Source organism: Malurus melanocephalus, unplaced genomic scaffold, assembly GCF_030028575.1.
Source record: "Malurus melanocephalus ecotype Western Australia unplaced genomic scaffold, MMel_1.1 scaffold_207, whole genome shotgun sequence".
Taxonomy (NCBI): domain Eukaryota; kingdom Metazoa; phylum Chordata; class Aves; order Passeriformes; family Maluridae; genus Malurus; species Malurus melanocephalus.
The window spans coordinates 453,416-469,604 of NW_026623439.1; the positions used below are offsets into that span (position 1 = coordinate 453,416).

The 16,189-nt window shown below is 43.9% G+C and overlaps 1 protein-coding gene across 1 annotated transcript in view; it reads right to left on the minus strand.

The window, feature by feature from the left end:
* LOC130577997 (hexokinase HKDC1-like) overlaps positions 1–15,254 on the minus strand; it is a 19,879-nt gene extending 4,625 nt beyond the window's left edge. The window contains exons 1-15 of the mRNA XM_057373752.1: positions 14,909–15,254; positions 11,289–11,451; positions 8,786–8,934; positions 8,586–8,705; positions 7,685–7,780; positions 6,326–6,425; positions 5,516–5,699; positions 5,046–5,201; positions 4,069–4,302; positions 3,316–3,620; positions 2,892–3,040; positions 2,681–2,800; positions 1,089–1,184; positions 898–997; positions 169–352 (exon numbers count right to left, since the gene is read on the minus strand). Of these exons, the coding sequence (XP_057229735.1) occupies positions 169–352; positions 898–997; positions 1,089–1,184; positions 2,681–2,800; positions 2,892–3,040; positions 3,316–3,620; positions 4,069–4,302; positions 5,046–5,201; positions 5,516–5,699; positions 6,326–6,425; positions 7,685–7,780; positions 8,586–8,705; positions 8,786–8,934; positions 11,289–11,451; positions 14,909–14,971 (2,219 nt within the window). The 5' untranslated portion in view covers positions 14,972–15,254. The remainder of the gene's footprint in view (positions 1–168; positions 353–897; positions 998–1,088; positions 1,185–2,680; positions 2,801–2,891; positions 3,041–3,315; positions 3,621–4,068; positions 4,303–5,045; positions 5,202–5,515; positions 5,700–6,325; positions 6,426–7,684; positions 7,781–8,585; positions 8,706–8,785; positions 8,935–11,288; positions 11,452–14,908) is intronic.
* Between the last annotated feature and the right edge of the window lie 935 nt (positions 15,255–16,189).

Consider the following 16,189-nt stretch of genomic DNA (forward strand, 5'->3'; position numbering starts at 1 on the left):
TTTTTTTTTTTTTTTTTTATATCTAGGTTACTTACCAAGCAACAAAATAAATGCAATATTAAAACTTCCTTTCTGATTATGTATTCATTAAGCACATTTTAAAAAGCAGCCAGTGTCTCTTGAAGACTGACTTCATCAGGCTCTCAACATCAGGACCATCCCATTTACCTCTGTTTCCCTGGGTTTAGCGAGCCTTCATCTACTTCTTTATCATATTTTGTCCTGATGTTGTCAATGCAGCCATTGTCACCAAATGCTCCCCATTCTGTATTAATGCACATTTTTCCTTCATTCCCTTCCACGATTTCTATGTTTTTCATGTCCTCCATGTAGCAAACATTGCTGCCTGTTCCTAGAAGGAAAGAAATGACAAGACTTTGGCTGGAAAAGTGAGGCAACACTTGAAAGTCACGGAAGATGATTGCAGTGCTCATCTTAAAGTTCTCTGCCATATTTCAAATTTTGAGGTCCCTTTCAACACAGGCCATTCTATGCTTAGATATATTTCTGGACCAAAACTTGGAGGAACCTATTGGGGGAATCATCTAAAAAGCCCAACAAGAATTCATTCAGATTTTTAAAAATATTTGCTTGGCTACACAGTAAATATGAACACACTTGTCAAAACAAGAATTCATGTTCTATCTGCTTATATTCTTTTACCCTGCATACACTTGTTAGGCACCAGAGATATGATCAGAAGTCCAACAGGTTTGGGAACTTATCTGCTATAGGTGGTGTTAAGTTTCCTGTTGAATACCACACACATCTGCCAAGAACCCCAAGCAATTAATAACACCATATAGCAAACTCAAATAAAAGGTGCTGCTTTACAGATTCTAAAGCCCAGTACTATATAGATGATTTCCTCTCACAGTAATTTGACGATCACTGTACCTGCAATCAGGCCAATCTCACAGTTTGGATCCTCATACCCACATGTCATCATGGTCCCAACAGTGTCATTCACCACTGCTACAATGTCCAAGTCAAATTCCTAAAACACAAGTCACCATCAGCAGTGGAATGCCAAAGGAAGAGTGAAGGTGAATTAAGTACATCAAAACAAACAGAAAAGAATAGCTCACATTTCTTCTCCTGATGGCCTCTCTCAGCATATCAACAACGTCTTCCCCCTCACAGTCTGTTGCCTTGAATCCTTTTGTCCATCCCACAAGTGTTCCCTGAAACAGAAGAGAAAGAAAGTCATAGGAGAGGACAGAGAGCAGAATGTACATTGCAAGCATCATTCTTGCCTCCCACTCCAATTCTTTTTTTTTCTTTATTTTTTTCAAATAACACATTTCCCTGGACAGATTACAGCAAATGTCTAGGGCAGACTGGGCACGTGTATCTTTGCTACTCAACTGCTGATCCTAGTGACTCCAAGTTTACTCAGCTATTTATCAAGGCACTGCATTCAGTGTCTTCCAAATCTCATTTGGAAAATCTCATCTCACCTCTTGTGCACAGAGCCACTGTATTACCAGTGAAGGAAAAACTGCAAAAAATGCTTTTGCTGTAAATAATTAAACACCCATCAAACATTAATGAACATCTACTGTTAATTTTTGGGTCGTTAACTGAAGGACATTTCACAACTCCAGGCAGCACTAATTTGTTTCTTTTCAGACAAAAAACCTGGCCTGACAGAAGTTGATTTCCAGGTTACATGAAGTAATTAGATTTACTCCTAACTGGCTCTGGATTGTCTGTCCTAACAAGAAAAAAGAAAAAAACTACCAGAGGGAAAATGGGAAAAAAACTGCTATTAAAAAACACCCTCAAGTTCTACCATCAGTAAAAGATCAAACACACATGACAACATATTATGGGACCCTGACACAGTTGTGTCTCACTCAGTTTGGCACCAATACTGTGGAATTTGCTTCCTAATCATTTGTCATAAATGCTATGCTGTAGGTTTGGAAGCCATATGGATTCATGTCTCCACAAAAGGCCAAGTCCTACTGGTATGCTCTCAATTGTGAGCTGAAAATTGAGACAGAGCAGACTAACTTCCAGGCTTAAAAGCTGTTGTGAAACCCACAAAGTCATGAAAACATTCAATAAAATAGCAGTCTCTCATTTCCCCAATATCCTATATATTTGATCAGAACTAAGCAGCACAACATCCCCTGCCCCTCTTTGGAAATTCATAAAACTAATCTTTTCTTACAGAAGATCTGAGAAGATAAAAGATAGCTGTCAAAAAGCTAACCCTTCCAAGCTGCACAAGAAAACTCTGTTCACTAACACTCAACAAGAAGAGGCTAACGTAGCATAGAAGTTACACAGAGCTGTGCAGTACAGTTTGGAAAAACACCCTGGGATTGTAGCTGAGCAAGCAGAAGGAGTTATTTGTTATCTCTTGCCATTGAAGAGTTACAGCAACAAAAGGAAATTCCTGGATTACTAAAAATACGCAGTTCATTTTGCTGTCATGAGGTCTTAGTCTTTATGGAACAAAAGCAAGGTATTGTCCTTATCAAATACAAGAAGGGAAAACTTATGCCTCACATATCTACATAGGATGACAACTTTGTCATGAAACACAACTAATTTGCAAAGTAAAGTAATAACATTCTCCAAACCAACAAGTCATCCTTGCCCAAAATGATCTAATTTACCAAGCAGATGCAGAGCTGCCATTTGACCTGTCCTGTGCTGTACTTCTTACCTTGTCAATGCTGGCTTGCCTGCAGGGGAAGGAGAAGGTGAAACCCAGAGGAAGCCGAGCACCTTTAATCCCCATATACTCCAGAAAGTCTGCTATGCACTGGACAATATGGTCAAAGAGCTGGAAGGAGAGAAAAAGCATATAGCTCTCACAACTAATCCTATACAACGGGCCTTGGCTCGGGATCAGTTAAACATTCATTTAAGATTACCTCTTCTCCAGTCCCTTGCATGATCTCCAAAGGAATGGCAAAGATTTTGTTATACATTTGCACTGATCTTCTTCTCCCACTTTTGATTTTGACCAGCAAAACCCTGAAATTTGTGCCACCAAGGTCAAGGGCAAGGAACTTGCCTTTCTCTGAAGGAGGAGAAAAGTATTTCATTTTGGTGCTTCTCGTAGCACGTTTGCCCATCAGAATAACATACCAAAGATAGCACACTGTTCCCTATGGCATTTATCCCATCAAGTCTGCTAGCATGGGGCTGAAGATAACAGATAACATAGCAGGAAGCACCGGTTTGACAACATAAATCCCCCTGGCATTTGCCATATCAATTGGCATATTCTCTCCTCCCAGAAAACAGACAAGCAATTTTCTGAACTGCCTCCAGGTGACCAGGAACTAACTTCACCTGTTCCATCTGGTGTCCCACAGACGTACGTGGGCAGCATCTTGACTGTGGCATTGCCTTGTGTCTCCCTCTTCAGCCCATATTCCAGCTCAGCCCTCATTTTGTCCTTAACTTCTCTGAGAGTGCCGAGGGGCAGCAGGAAGGGAGCCAGCGTGGCGTTGATTTGCTGGCGCTGGGCTGCCAGTCTGCGTGCCACCGCCGTGACCATGGCAGCCCCCCTCCCACTGCCACTCACCGACAGCAGGAACCGCACGTCACAGGTGGGCACCAGCCTCCTCACCACCTTGTGCAGACGTTTGGCGTATCTAGCAGGAACAGAGAGTTTCTTTAGGCTCTCACAGGCCTTTCGGGCATGGTTTACTTCATCTCTGTCTACAATCAGACCTCCAACCAATCTGGGAGAATAGCTGGAGAAAGTTTCTGCTTTGGGAAAGCACAGCTCAAAAGCAGGGAGGTGCAGAAGGAGAAAGAAAGAAAAGAAAAAAACCCACAGTGAACTGCAAGTGCCCTGGAAATCCAGGAGTCATTTGAGAAATCATCTGCATTTCCACAGACACCATTACTCCAGGTGTCACGTTTTTCCCACCCCACCCCAAATTCTAAAGCTCCTGGGACAGTTTGGCAATAACTAAGCCAGTTAGACCTCACCCCAGGCTATAGCAGTTCTCTGAAAAGCCACACACACATGCATAGATGGAGACTCTTGGCAGCATCAACATGTGGCCAGCAATCATGAAACCTCTAGTTACTTACTGAGGGTGGGTTTTATAAAGTCCCCCATCAATCCCAACAGTGGTTCTCATCCTCAGCAGCTTTTTGTTCTCCCTGAGCCGGGTCAGGATGGCTGCCAAGGCAGCAGCACAGAGGTTGGCTGAGCGGAAGGAAACGATGGTGCAGACGTGCTGAACAGCAACACAGTCCTCCTCAGAGGGAAACAGGTTCAGCTCTGTAAGGATCTCTTTTGTGTTGCTCAGACCTTCCTTGTACCTAACCCCAAAACAAAAGAATACATCACCAAATGCAAAGGCAGTACATACATCAATACCTTGTCTCAAAAAGGAATGAGAGGAGACCAAGACACAACCCATCAGGCAGCATCATAACTGGTTCCCATAAACCAGTAAAGTCTTTCCCACAGTATTCCCAGAAGTACCCAGGGCAGAAAGGCTGCTTCCCGGGGTTCAGTTTTTGTTGAGACTTACCAATTAGCTAATTGAGAAGAGAACAGGATAAAACAGTCGATAGGAGAGCACAAGAATGGATGGACATCTTCACTCAATACAACAAAGAAAATAATTCCTGGAGTGACAATGAGGACCAGGATTCCTCTTCAAAACACCAGACACCAAGTTTTCCATGTAGTCATTCATTAGCTGATCCAGAATCTGCACTTCATCTCCAACCCCAGCATTCCCACATCAGAGAAGCTGCAAACTGCAGCAATCATCCCACACGCTCAGGTCTCCAGAGAGGTTATTTAAACAACCTCCATCTGTGATGTTTAGTAATACATTTGCTACTATGGTACTTAGCTAAAACTTTATCTAACACCAATTCCTACTTACAGAAAGGTCAACTTTTCTTCTCGGCAAAGGCAAAATCAAGTTGAACAGCTCAAGATTGTTCCCAGCAATCACAGATTATAATTACAGATTCATTAACATTGCTGTGCTTGTGAAAAACTAACTTTGAGCGTGGCTGCTCTCAAAGAGCATCTTACAAGTTCTTACTTTTCCATTGCAGACACGTGTTTCGTTTCAATCTTGCCCTTAGTAAGCAGAGCTGTTGACACTTTGCCATTGAAGAGCAGACCTTCCTTTGTCATTTTTAGGAGAATGAGTCTTACAAGTTCCCCCAAATACAGGCTGCTGATCATCTTCTCAAACCTGCAATGGAGCATAGGAAGGATTACAGGCATTCACCAGCTCCCCTCTTCAGCCCTTCACAGCATCATACCAGAGCAACCACCTATTTTTAACAACACAGGAGCAACTGTAGCAGCAATCCCTTGGCCTGAAACAGGGAGGTGTGAAAGGTATCCACCCTTCCCAGAAGGGAAAGATCTGGATAATCTAGAACCAGAATTAAATCATCTCAAATTCACTTAAGCCAATCCCTGTTCCAAAGGGGCTCTCAGCATACACTGGAAAAGCACTCAGAGCTCAGACTGCAAGGGAATCACTATCAGGGAATCACTTACAATTGTTTGCCAGGATTGAGAGACCCCAGATCCAGCTCCCGATCAAACTCTGTGCGGAGGTCATCCAAAGCACCATCATCTCCAAAGGCACCCCACTCGGTGTTAATGCACATCCTCCCTTCATCCCCCTCCACCAGATCAATGTGCCGCATCTCCTCCATGTAGCAGGCATTGGTCCCAGTCCCTGTGGGTATGGGATAAACTACTGTTTGTTCAAGATGTGCTTTTAAGGTCCACAAGTTTGGGAATAAGTCAGTAAAATGTCTTTGGAGGAAGATACAAACACATAACCTTGCATAGGATGCTAATATAGGCCATCTTCACCTGTGAAATCATCATTTCACAGTGAGTGAAAAAAAATTGAAATTAGTCTAAGACTTAACTTATTTAAAAACACTTTTTTTCTTTTTCAAATGTACTTCAAATTCAAAACACACAAATGTGTGCCTAATAAAAGCTGTGCACGAAATGGAGAAACTGGAAAGCATAGCTGGTACTAACCACCAGACGTGAGGGGAATTCAGCTTTCTCTGGACAGACACAGTAATTTTCTATACAGTCAGCAGAAAAATTTAGTATGCTGGTCACAACTGAGTCCAGACAAAATGGGGACTGTGGTATTTAATGGCAATGTGATCAGCATAAAAACAGCTGCTTTACAGAAGGCAGCCAGGCTTGAAAATACAACCATTGTTTTTTCCATTTTCTTTCTGCTCTTTCCTGTATTTTGAAACTCCCTCCTACTGCAGATTTGTGGTAATACAACAAAAAGTAGATAAGAAACCCTCCACAGTGAACAGGAAAAATTACCAATTATGAGTCCAACTTCACAGCGCTGGTCATCATATCCACAAGTCATCATGGTTCCCACGGTGTCATTGACCAGTGCCAAGACATCAACATCTATGTCCTAATAGCATAAAGAAGAGTGATGAACACAGAAAAAAGCTTAGAAAGCCTCTATGTGATAAAGCAACAGCATGCAGACATACTGCCTGGGTTGCACTTTGAGGACCTCATTCAGGAAAACACTTTGGTTGAAAGACACATTGCTTCCTTTTACAACACTCTTCTTACAACCCTGCAAAGTTATTAATATCTCTGAATTTTCACATGTTTCACCAGCCTCTGCCTGAAGGATTTGTTTTTCCCCAATCCCACTTAATTTGCCAGAAAAGCGACACGTTATTGGTGAGAATTTTGTGATACTCTGTTTACAGGTTGTGTGAAAGGATAACATCCCAGCACCTGAGCAGATGCCACCAAATGGGACAGAAAACATACATAAATGCAGCTATGGCTGTGCAGCAATGCAACACTCAAGTAAAAAAGCAAGGTTGTGTAGTTTTTGTTTCTGAGTTATCAAAGGATTGCTGTAACGCAGTAGCCAACACCAGCAGGAGGCCACACCTTCACCCAGGAAGCCTCAGATACTTTGTTACTGCTAACTACAAGACTGATACAGAAAAAGAAGGGAACCAAAATCAAGGCTGGGTTTTTTACCATGTGAGAAAACAGAAGAATTTCTCTTTACTATGAAGTCATCAAGATAGGAAAGATGCCTTGTATTTCTTAGCTGCAATAGCTAAGCAAATTTTGGTGCAATAGCACCAAACATGAAAAACAAGTCTTTCCAAAATATTAAAACACAATGTTATTCAAAAGCTATAATACTAGTTCAAGGGCAGATTTAGCCATGCGTTACTGCTGACCTTAAAAATTATTATCAATTTCCATCCCACAGACTGGAGTGGACAGGCAAGTCCTGGTAGAATTAGGTGTGCCAGTTAGAGATCACAGTTTCCCCCTACCAACCTTCATCCCACAAACCAGGCTGTGAAACACAGCGTGTGCAACTATTGAGTGGTTTACATCTCAGTCAGTAGTTTCACACCAGATTCCCTCGGGCTGAGGCAGTGGGGCCATACTGGTGTGCTGTCACAGCCAGCCTGGTTTATCAGCGTGCAGCAGCCCTTGCTGTTCCTGGGGCAGCCTGAGTTACAGCTGCGAGGAGATTCAGATCTATCAGATGTACAGCTGTGGCAGGCACTTGTTATTGACCATCCCTGGAGGATATCTGACAACTCTCAAAAGAACCCACACACCAAGAACTGATTTCCCAGGAGGACATTCTGAGGCCACTCATCTCCTGCAGGTACAAAAACTTGCCTTATGCTTCTGGAGGGCCTTGCGCAGAAAGCTGACCACATCTGTGTCCTGAACTCCTCGGACCTTGAAGTGCTTTGTCCATGCAAGAAGAACCCCCTGAAAAGTAACAGGTCAGTGACCCAAAACCATACAAACTTTAGTATACAAATCACAAAGCCAGCCAAGACCAAGGGCTGTGGAGAAGTCCACTATGTCTCCCCACACATTAAAACTGAGTCAAGGTAAGTCAGAGCAGAACATCTTACCTGTCAGTACCAACACAACCAAACAGGTACAGTCTTAAAGTCCCAGTTCTGTAAATGCATCTCTCTCTGCTTCATTTAAAGCACATGTGGCTTTCCTGATGTTCATCACAATCTAGTAGCATTAAGCAAAAAGCATTTGCAGGACTGGGATCAAAGCACAGACCCCTAGAAATAAGAGAGGCTAGAATGAGAGAATACAAAATAATTGCAGCCAGCCCTTCATTCCCCCAAGAAAATTGAGAAGAGCCTCCTGTGTGATAAAGCTGTGTTTTGAACAGCTCAGCTACAGGTATTTCCTATTCAGAATCAACCATAAATAAAAAAAGGAGAATGATTTAAAAAATCAAGATGCTTCAAGATACAAAATCATGTCTATTTCTAACTGTTAATACAAGAGCACATGGTTCCTGTGGAATTGGGTACCGATTAAGCAATAGAATAGCTTTAGTTTAAAGATCATGCTGCCCTGAGATCACAAATTAATGGTTGAATAATAGTCAAGTCTAGTTAAATAATAAAGGGCATTCATGCTTTCTTCAGACATCTATGTAAACATGACCCCACATAAAAGCCATGAGGTAAGACCCCCATTCAACAGCTCCTCCAGCCTCTGCAAGGAGCTCAGCTTGACAATAATATTTCTTTATGCGTCTTACCTCTTCCAGTTTGGTCTGTCTGCATGGAAAAGAAAATGTAAAGCCAAGAGGCAACTTCTTATGCTTCAGGTTTTTGGTCTCCATGAAGTCCAACAGACAGTCAGCAATGTAATCAAAGAGCTGCACAAGAAAGAGAGGACAGTTGGGCTGTGTCCTGCAGGCAGGGACTCCAAAGCAGCACCACCACAGCAGTGCCCTACCTCAGCTCCATTCCCCTGTGTGACCTCCTTGGGTGTGGGGTAAAACTTGCTCTCCAGCTGGCTGCTCTGCTTCCCATCATCAAACACCTTCACCTGGTGGGCACGGAACTGGGAGCCACCCAGGTCAACAGCAAGGAAGTCACCCTTCTCTGAAACACAAGAGGGCAACCATTACCTGGGATGGCCATGAAGTGTGGCTCACCACAGCCCAGGGCCCTCCTGCACCACAGCTACAAGCTCTCCTCCCCATCATGGCAGATCCTTATCCCATGGCCCTGGGAGCATCAGAAAGACTGAGAGTTGGAAACCCTAAGCAAGGATAACAGGTCTCTCCTGTTAGCTTGCTATTTAACAAATAATTTAATTTTTATTTGGCAGTTTGGGTTTGTCCATCCTGCTCCTTCCACAGCAGCGTATTTTCAAGCTGCAAAAGGGTGAGTTTTTCAGTGAGAAAGGCCCAAAGCAGCTGTAAAGCCAACCAGAGCACACAGGGCTGCAAAATTCATCTGAAATGTGGGAGAATCAGAGTGTGAGATGATTACCTGCAGACAGTAAAGGATGCAGGATTTGCAGGCATATGTTAAGATTCAGCTCTAGTGCAGAAGTCAGCTTCCAAGTGGGGCAAAACTAATTTGTTACCTAAAGTCAGCCAACACAATCCTTCTCAAATGCCTTTTGTTGTTTCTGCAAAAGTACCATTTTGTTTCGCAGGTTTGCTCAAACACATAGCTCTCCAGCAGAAGATCTCAGATGGAAGGACAGTTTGGCCTTACTGCTACAATAAAACAATTGTTTATCCCACACACAGGAAAAGGCCCATCCCAAAAGGAAAACACGATGGTATGTGCCTAGCCTTGCATGATCTTTGTTCCACAGTCCAAACACCTGATTAAATTTTATCAAATCTGATCCTGAAAGGGAAGGAAGCAGGAAATTCTACCTGTAATACCATGGTCAGCTATTAAAGGTGAGGAGGCAGATTAGGTTACTCGGTAAACTGTAACATTAGTGAGACCATCACTAATGAGCAATGAAAAACTCCATATGAGTCATTTCAGACAGCAACACTGAGAGCACCAAAAAAATCTTAAAGTTGAATGCTATTGCAAATGGGGAATAACCATCCAAGTCTGAGGTGTTTAAACCTGCTGGAAGTTTTGTCTGGAAGCAAAATAACCAACAAGGATTTTTCAAGAGACCAAAAATAGAAAAAATCGAAGTGATACTTAAAATAGGCAATGTGCCAATAAGATATAGCCCAGCTTGATGCTGCAGCATGTGCCTGATACATCAGAAAGGTCATGGGGAACACTGTCCAACCCGGGCCTTGAGGAACATGAACTCTCACAGCAGTGATGACACTTTTTTGATGCAATTTTCCAGTCTCCTGGCCTCAGGGGCTCCCCGCTGTTTCAGGACAGCATCAGTGACATGTGAGACCTCAGGCCCAATGGCAGTTACTGAGACTGCAAGGGTTAGGAAGGTACTTCTTTCTCTTTGATGAAGGTAGCAGTAGAGTGCTCATTTCCATCTAGGCAGCATGTGTATAATTTCTCTCAGACATGCTTCACTTCAAGTAACTTGCTTTCAAATACCTCCTTTATGCAATTAAAGCTGTTATTCCTCATTTAACTGCAGGGAAATTACCTTCAGAAGGAATAAAGGTATGTGGAAATAAGGTACGAAGCTAACATTTCCGTTTTCTGCAGAGCTAGTTTACATCAAGTCGTGACCTAAGCCAGATGCAGAGCCCTGCACAAATTTACTTGGTTAAACCTGGAAAAAAAAGTAATTTTCTGTCAGCCTGTGCTGCCAGGAGACAGCTGAGGAGTTATTTTGAATGTGCATACTTTCCAAACACGATGAGCTTTTAGTTCATATCTCATGTCATATCCTCACAGAGGATGCTATTGCACTTTCTCCTTCTCTGTTTAAGTCTCATCTGAAGAAGCAGAGCAGACAGTTTCCTGGTAGACCCCACTCAGAAACAGATTTTCCCAATGCAGAAGGCAAGGAAAGGCAGAAGGGATCACTTTTTGGGGAATTAGAAAAGGCAGTGCAGAGTTTGTGGATCACAGCTCTGAGGATGCCATGTTGCTGTCACTTGGCAATTTGAAGGGGTTCCACTGCAGCATCCTGCCCTCCCTGTAGCTCCAAGAAGGCCAGGCCACACATCCCACACCTGCAGTTCACTGCACTGCAGGCTCTGAGCTGTAGAGGTTGCCCTTGTCATGTCCAGCCACAGCTCCTACAGGAAGGCCTGCACTAGGAACAGATCGAAGAAGCTGTTCCTGAGCAGTCTCTAGGTACTTTCCTCAAAAAAGCAGCACTAGCTCAAAATTCACCCAGTGCAAGAAAAAAAATTTCTTGCCAGCATTCCCCCAGGCTGCTGTCTCCCCAATAGACACCTGCTTTCTCAATGAGACAGGCAGAACCCCGAAGCCACTGGCTAGCCTGTGTCTCTGCTCTGTTATCCTGGAGTCCTGGCAGCAGGGGAACTCACCTGAGCCATCAGGCAGTGAGCGCACGAACGACGGCAGCATTTTCACTGTTGCCGTGGGGTTGGTGTCTCTGCCCAGGCTCTTCACCATTTCAGCCTGGAATCGTGCCATCACATCCAGCAAGACATCATCAGAGAGGCGCAGGGGGTACAGGTACCTGTCAACCTGGAAAGATGGGAGCTGTTACTCAGAGGCATGCAGGCTCCTCAGTGCTCAGCACCTGCTGATGGCTCATTTTTTACCTCAGCACCTAAGTTTTCACGACTGTCAGTGCAAGCTGCAGGTCACCATCAGGACATTCACTCTTCTAAAAACTTTGGTTAGAATATGTTCAATGCAGCCTTGGTGAATTACTGCCCAAAAGGTGGCCATCTTTTCTGATGCTCAGTAACTCAACAATCTACATAAGCCCGTGAGATTTGCTTGAGACTCTAACACGCTGTTTTCACACCATCCTCTCCTCCTATAGATGAACTAGAACTGCAAAGTATCCCAATCTGGTGACAATTTGACCTCTCTGAGGCAGGTCCAGAAAATGCCATCAGTACCCAAGCGTGTCAGCCACAACCTGAAAACATCTATTCAGCTACTGCTTCACTCCACAGACAATTAACTTTGTTGGCATGCCAGGCTGGAACTCACTCAAAAGCCTTTTTCTCACTCTAGCTCTGCTCTCCATTCTCTTGTGATTCTAGGATTACATCTAAAACACATTTTTGGGTGCAATCAATTCCCTTTGTTGAAGGTCTGTAACTCACAGAACATATCAAAATAGAACCCAGTTGAATATAAAAGAATTCCAAAGTCTCCATGAAGCAGCTCTTTCAATAAACTGGCAGAGAAGCTAATCAGTGTTTATGTCCAGCTTCACCAGGCAAAGTGATAGGTTTTTTCCTTGAGGACCGCATATTGCTGGGACTGACATGTACCTGCAGGGCTATAAGAAGTGTGCCCTAGAAACTACATAGATGGGTACAACAAAAGATTAACACAGCAAAAGAAGAAACTATCAACACCCGAGGCTTTTGCACTGGGGAGGCAGACTCTGGTGCTCTATGAACATGATGCAAGCATAATAATTGTGTGCTTCAAATAGTAGGATGTTACCTGAAGGGTAATTCATGTTCACATCTCACTCCCCACCACAAGAGACTCAGGGCCAGAGGAATTAGGCAGGGGAGAGAGGTGGAACAGTTTCCAATGCTTTGCTAGTACAGACACTCAGTTCCTGCACTATGGGCTATGTTGTTATGCTGCTTTATCTATTTAGAGCTTACCATCAGTCCCATTTACATAAGGAGGTCTGGAGGGCTGGAAGGACACAAATCAAGTTCCATCAGCAATAACACAGGATTTAAAAAGTTGCATTGTTTAAACAGAGGGTTGCACTGTGTAGATAAATTTGCCTCTGCTGCAATTTGGACTGATCACCTATTTTAATGAGGCACAAACTAGTTATCCAGTCACAGTCCCATTTTAAACTGATGGTCAGCAGCGACCCACCTGAAAGAGCCAGGACCCTGAAACTCACTCCAGCACTTACTTAATACACACAGGAGGGTACACACAGAGGAGAAAATGTTGAACGACAAGATGCAATTGTCCAAGAGCAGCAGCTGCCTTTGGATACAGCTGTGCCTTGAAAAGGCCATTATTGAGATTTGTCTTTGTAGCCCTCGTTTGCACAAGCACATGATTTCCTTCAAGAGTTTTTTGAGGCACCACCGCTGTGTAGGATCCATCACCTCAGCGCATGCACCCATACTGCTTTTTTGGAGAAAATATAATGACTGGAGACTTACACCACGCATGCACTCTAACACAGACCCAAATAGCCTTGTGACAGAAATTCCTCTGGAAAAAAAAACTCAAGAGTAATAAAAATTACCATGTCTGCTCTCCACAAACTTTGTATTCCCCACTCTGTTTACCTACAACCACAGGAGCAGATAGTCCTCTCCAAGGAACTAGATAAGGTAGAGCCCAGGAAAGCCTGCTGGCTCTCCAGCCTGATTTACAACCAGTGCAAGGTCCTGCTCACATACCATTTACTTGTAAACACAGGAATGGCCAGGCTGTGCTAAACCAAACTCGCTGTCTCCCTCCCATGGCACAAGAACAGTGCCTTGCCTTATTTATAGAAATAGCACTGTTTTCACAGCAAGCAGGCTCTTGGTTTTGCCACCACAGAGTAAATAAGCTTGGGAGGGAGAGCTGGGAGGGCATTCGTTCTTTGTAATTAGGGAGAAATCAATTCTGTTCTGTACAGCCTACCCTATGCTCCTTAAAAGAGATGTCTGAGGAGCATGTGGTTTCTTGCCTTCCGGAAGGGCTAGCTTTCATCAAGCAGAAAGACTTCAATTTTTTTAACGGCTTTGCTAGAATTCCTTTGCTCCCTCATTTCCACTGTGCCCATATCAGGGAAATCCTCCCTCGACTACAAGCTGGAGGGTTATCTGAAACGCTCGCTCCACCCAAGCACTGCTCTAAAAGGTCTCTCTCTTTCTTAGTAAAAATAAATAGTACTGTCTAGATGAGAGATCAGCTCCTCACACAGGGGAGGGGCATTCAGGCTTTTTTAGGATCCATTGAACCCTATGAGCCGTGACTGAGTCAGAGAAATCTAATTTTTGTGATACCAGTACCCCTCTTGGAATGCCTTTCTCCAAAAGAGCATTAGTGGAAGAAGTTCACCTTAGAACAAGCTGCTCCATGTTTTAGGCACAAAAAGGAGGACCCAGAGCTGCTCACTTTGCTGATAACCTCAGTGGTGCAGGCAGATCTGTGCATTGACACCTTGGATCTCCTGCTATGCATCCACAGAGCCCCACCTCCCACTGGCTGGAAAACCAGAGCACAAAGCCTGGCAGCAATGGCCACCAGAAAATGGAGACACCAGGAGTACAGAGGGACCCACAGGGGACATGTCCAGAAACCAGAGGACCTCTGACCCATGAAGCTCACAGGTTTCACACAGTCTGACAATGCACATAAATCCAAAACCCCATTCCAGCATGGCTATGAAGGTAGATTAGGGAAGAGGAACGTTAGGCAGCCCACTCCCAGTACTGATGGTATCAGATCTGAGCCATTTCCACTGCAATTAAAGGTCACATCTATAAACGGCAGAGTGATTAGCCAGTTTTGGACAACCAGAGAAGAGGCACAGACACAACTCCAGTGGAAATATATCCCAAATCTCAATAGACTTGGACCAAAAATTACATGGATTTTCCCCATCCCTGCTATGTGAGTGATTCTTGATTCCTACTCAGATTGAGAAATCCCATTGTTCACACTACACTTGCAAAGGGACTCAGCAAGAGCGATCCTTTTTGTCCTCTGGGCTCTACCATACCATGCCAGATAAAGCTAAAGCATTTTCCCTTCCTGAAGAGAACTTGCTCCATTACTAGAGAGCACTTATAACTGTGCAGGGAAAAGCACTAACCAGACATATTTTCACACTTGTCAGATGGTTTAGGGTCTAAATGCTTCTTACCCCATTTGGCTGAACTTTAGTGGCTAATGCCATTATACGGTCTGCATTAAGTACTGCAGACCCTTCTGTATCTGGGTAACACAGTTTTCAAAATAGCAATCAGCTACTGCTGCATCTTACCTTTTTTATTTGATCCTCTTTTAGCTTTGTGAAATGGAAAGCTAGCAAGTGGACAGCAAACATTTTCTTGAAGCGGATGGATAAGTCTGTGGTGACAAAGCTGCTGTAACTCCAAAGCAACAGGTCTTTATTCACGAAGCCGGAGCTAGAGAAACTTCAACTGAGGCATTTTCGCCAGTGTGGAATAGTGGAGTTCCTGGGAAATTGAGTCCAGAAATAAATCCATCCAGTGTGATCGGTCCAGTGATTTAACTTCTGCCTCTTTGGATCACACCCCCCACACATCAGCCCAAAGTCCCTCCCTCCCCAGCTACACACTTCATTGTGCCAGAGCAGGCACCTGGAGAGTTGCCAAGCTGAAGGGGAGAAAAATCGATTTTGTTACTGCCCCACTTGGGAATTGTTACCACTTCTCAATGCAGTTGCTACGCAGCCGGCCCTGCTTCATTCCGATGGCTGACAGGCTCCCACCGCTGCTGCGTGCAGCAGGGTGCTGCCGGCAATCTGGAAAGTTAGAGACGGTTTTAGGAGGTTTCTTTCCTCTGCTCAGCGCTCCCACTTGTGAGACAAGCTCTTCCGCATGAATTAACTCCACTCTAATTCTGCACAGTGCACCCTTAGCTGCAGCTTTGTACCAATTAAGCTTCTGCTGTGTAAGAGCAGAGACACACAGACAGACCCCTGCCCCCAGCTCGAATACCTCTTGCGCAATTCCCAGCAGAGAGGTTTTGGACTGATTCTTCTCCCTTCACCCGAAGTTTCATACCAGTGAAGATCCTTAGTACTGCAAAACCTAGGGAGGGGACAGATTTACCTGGCAGGCAGCAGTGTGGGTATTAGACTGCCTCACTGGAAAGATGGCTTTAACTGGCAGCACAGAATGCCTACAGCAAGAGTAGCTTCCTTGCACTATCAGAATTTGGCACAGCCATTGCCATTACTCTCGAATTCATTCTGAATACACAAGTGTTTCCAGGACTTTGTATCAAGTGAAATGGACTATGGAAAGATCATCCAAAGAAAACTCCGGTGAAATGCTGACACAAAGAGAAAAAAAAAAAAAAAAAAAAAGAGAGCATTCTCATGGGGTAATTAGAGGCTCACTCTCAAACCACACCTACATGCAGTGTTTACCACCCTTACTGCTCAGCCAAACTGAGCACAGTTACTGCAGACAATTGTCATCCTAAATTTTGCAGAACAAGAGAACAAGGTAACAATTAAAAATTATTTTGATAGATTTGAAAAATAGCAGCGGAAAAAGAGGAAAGGGGGAGGGCA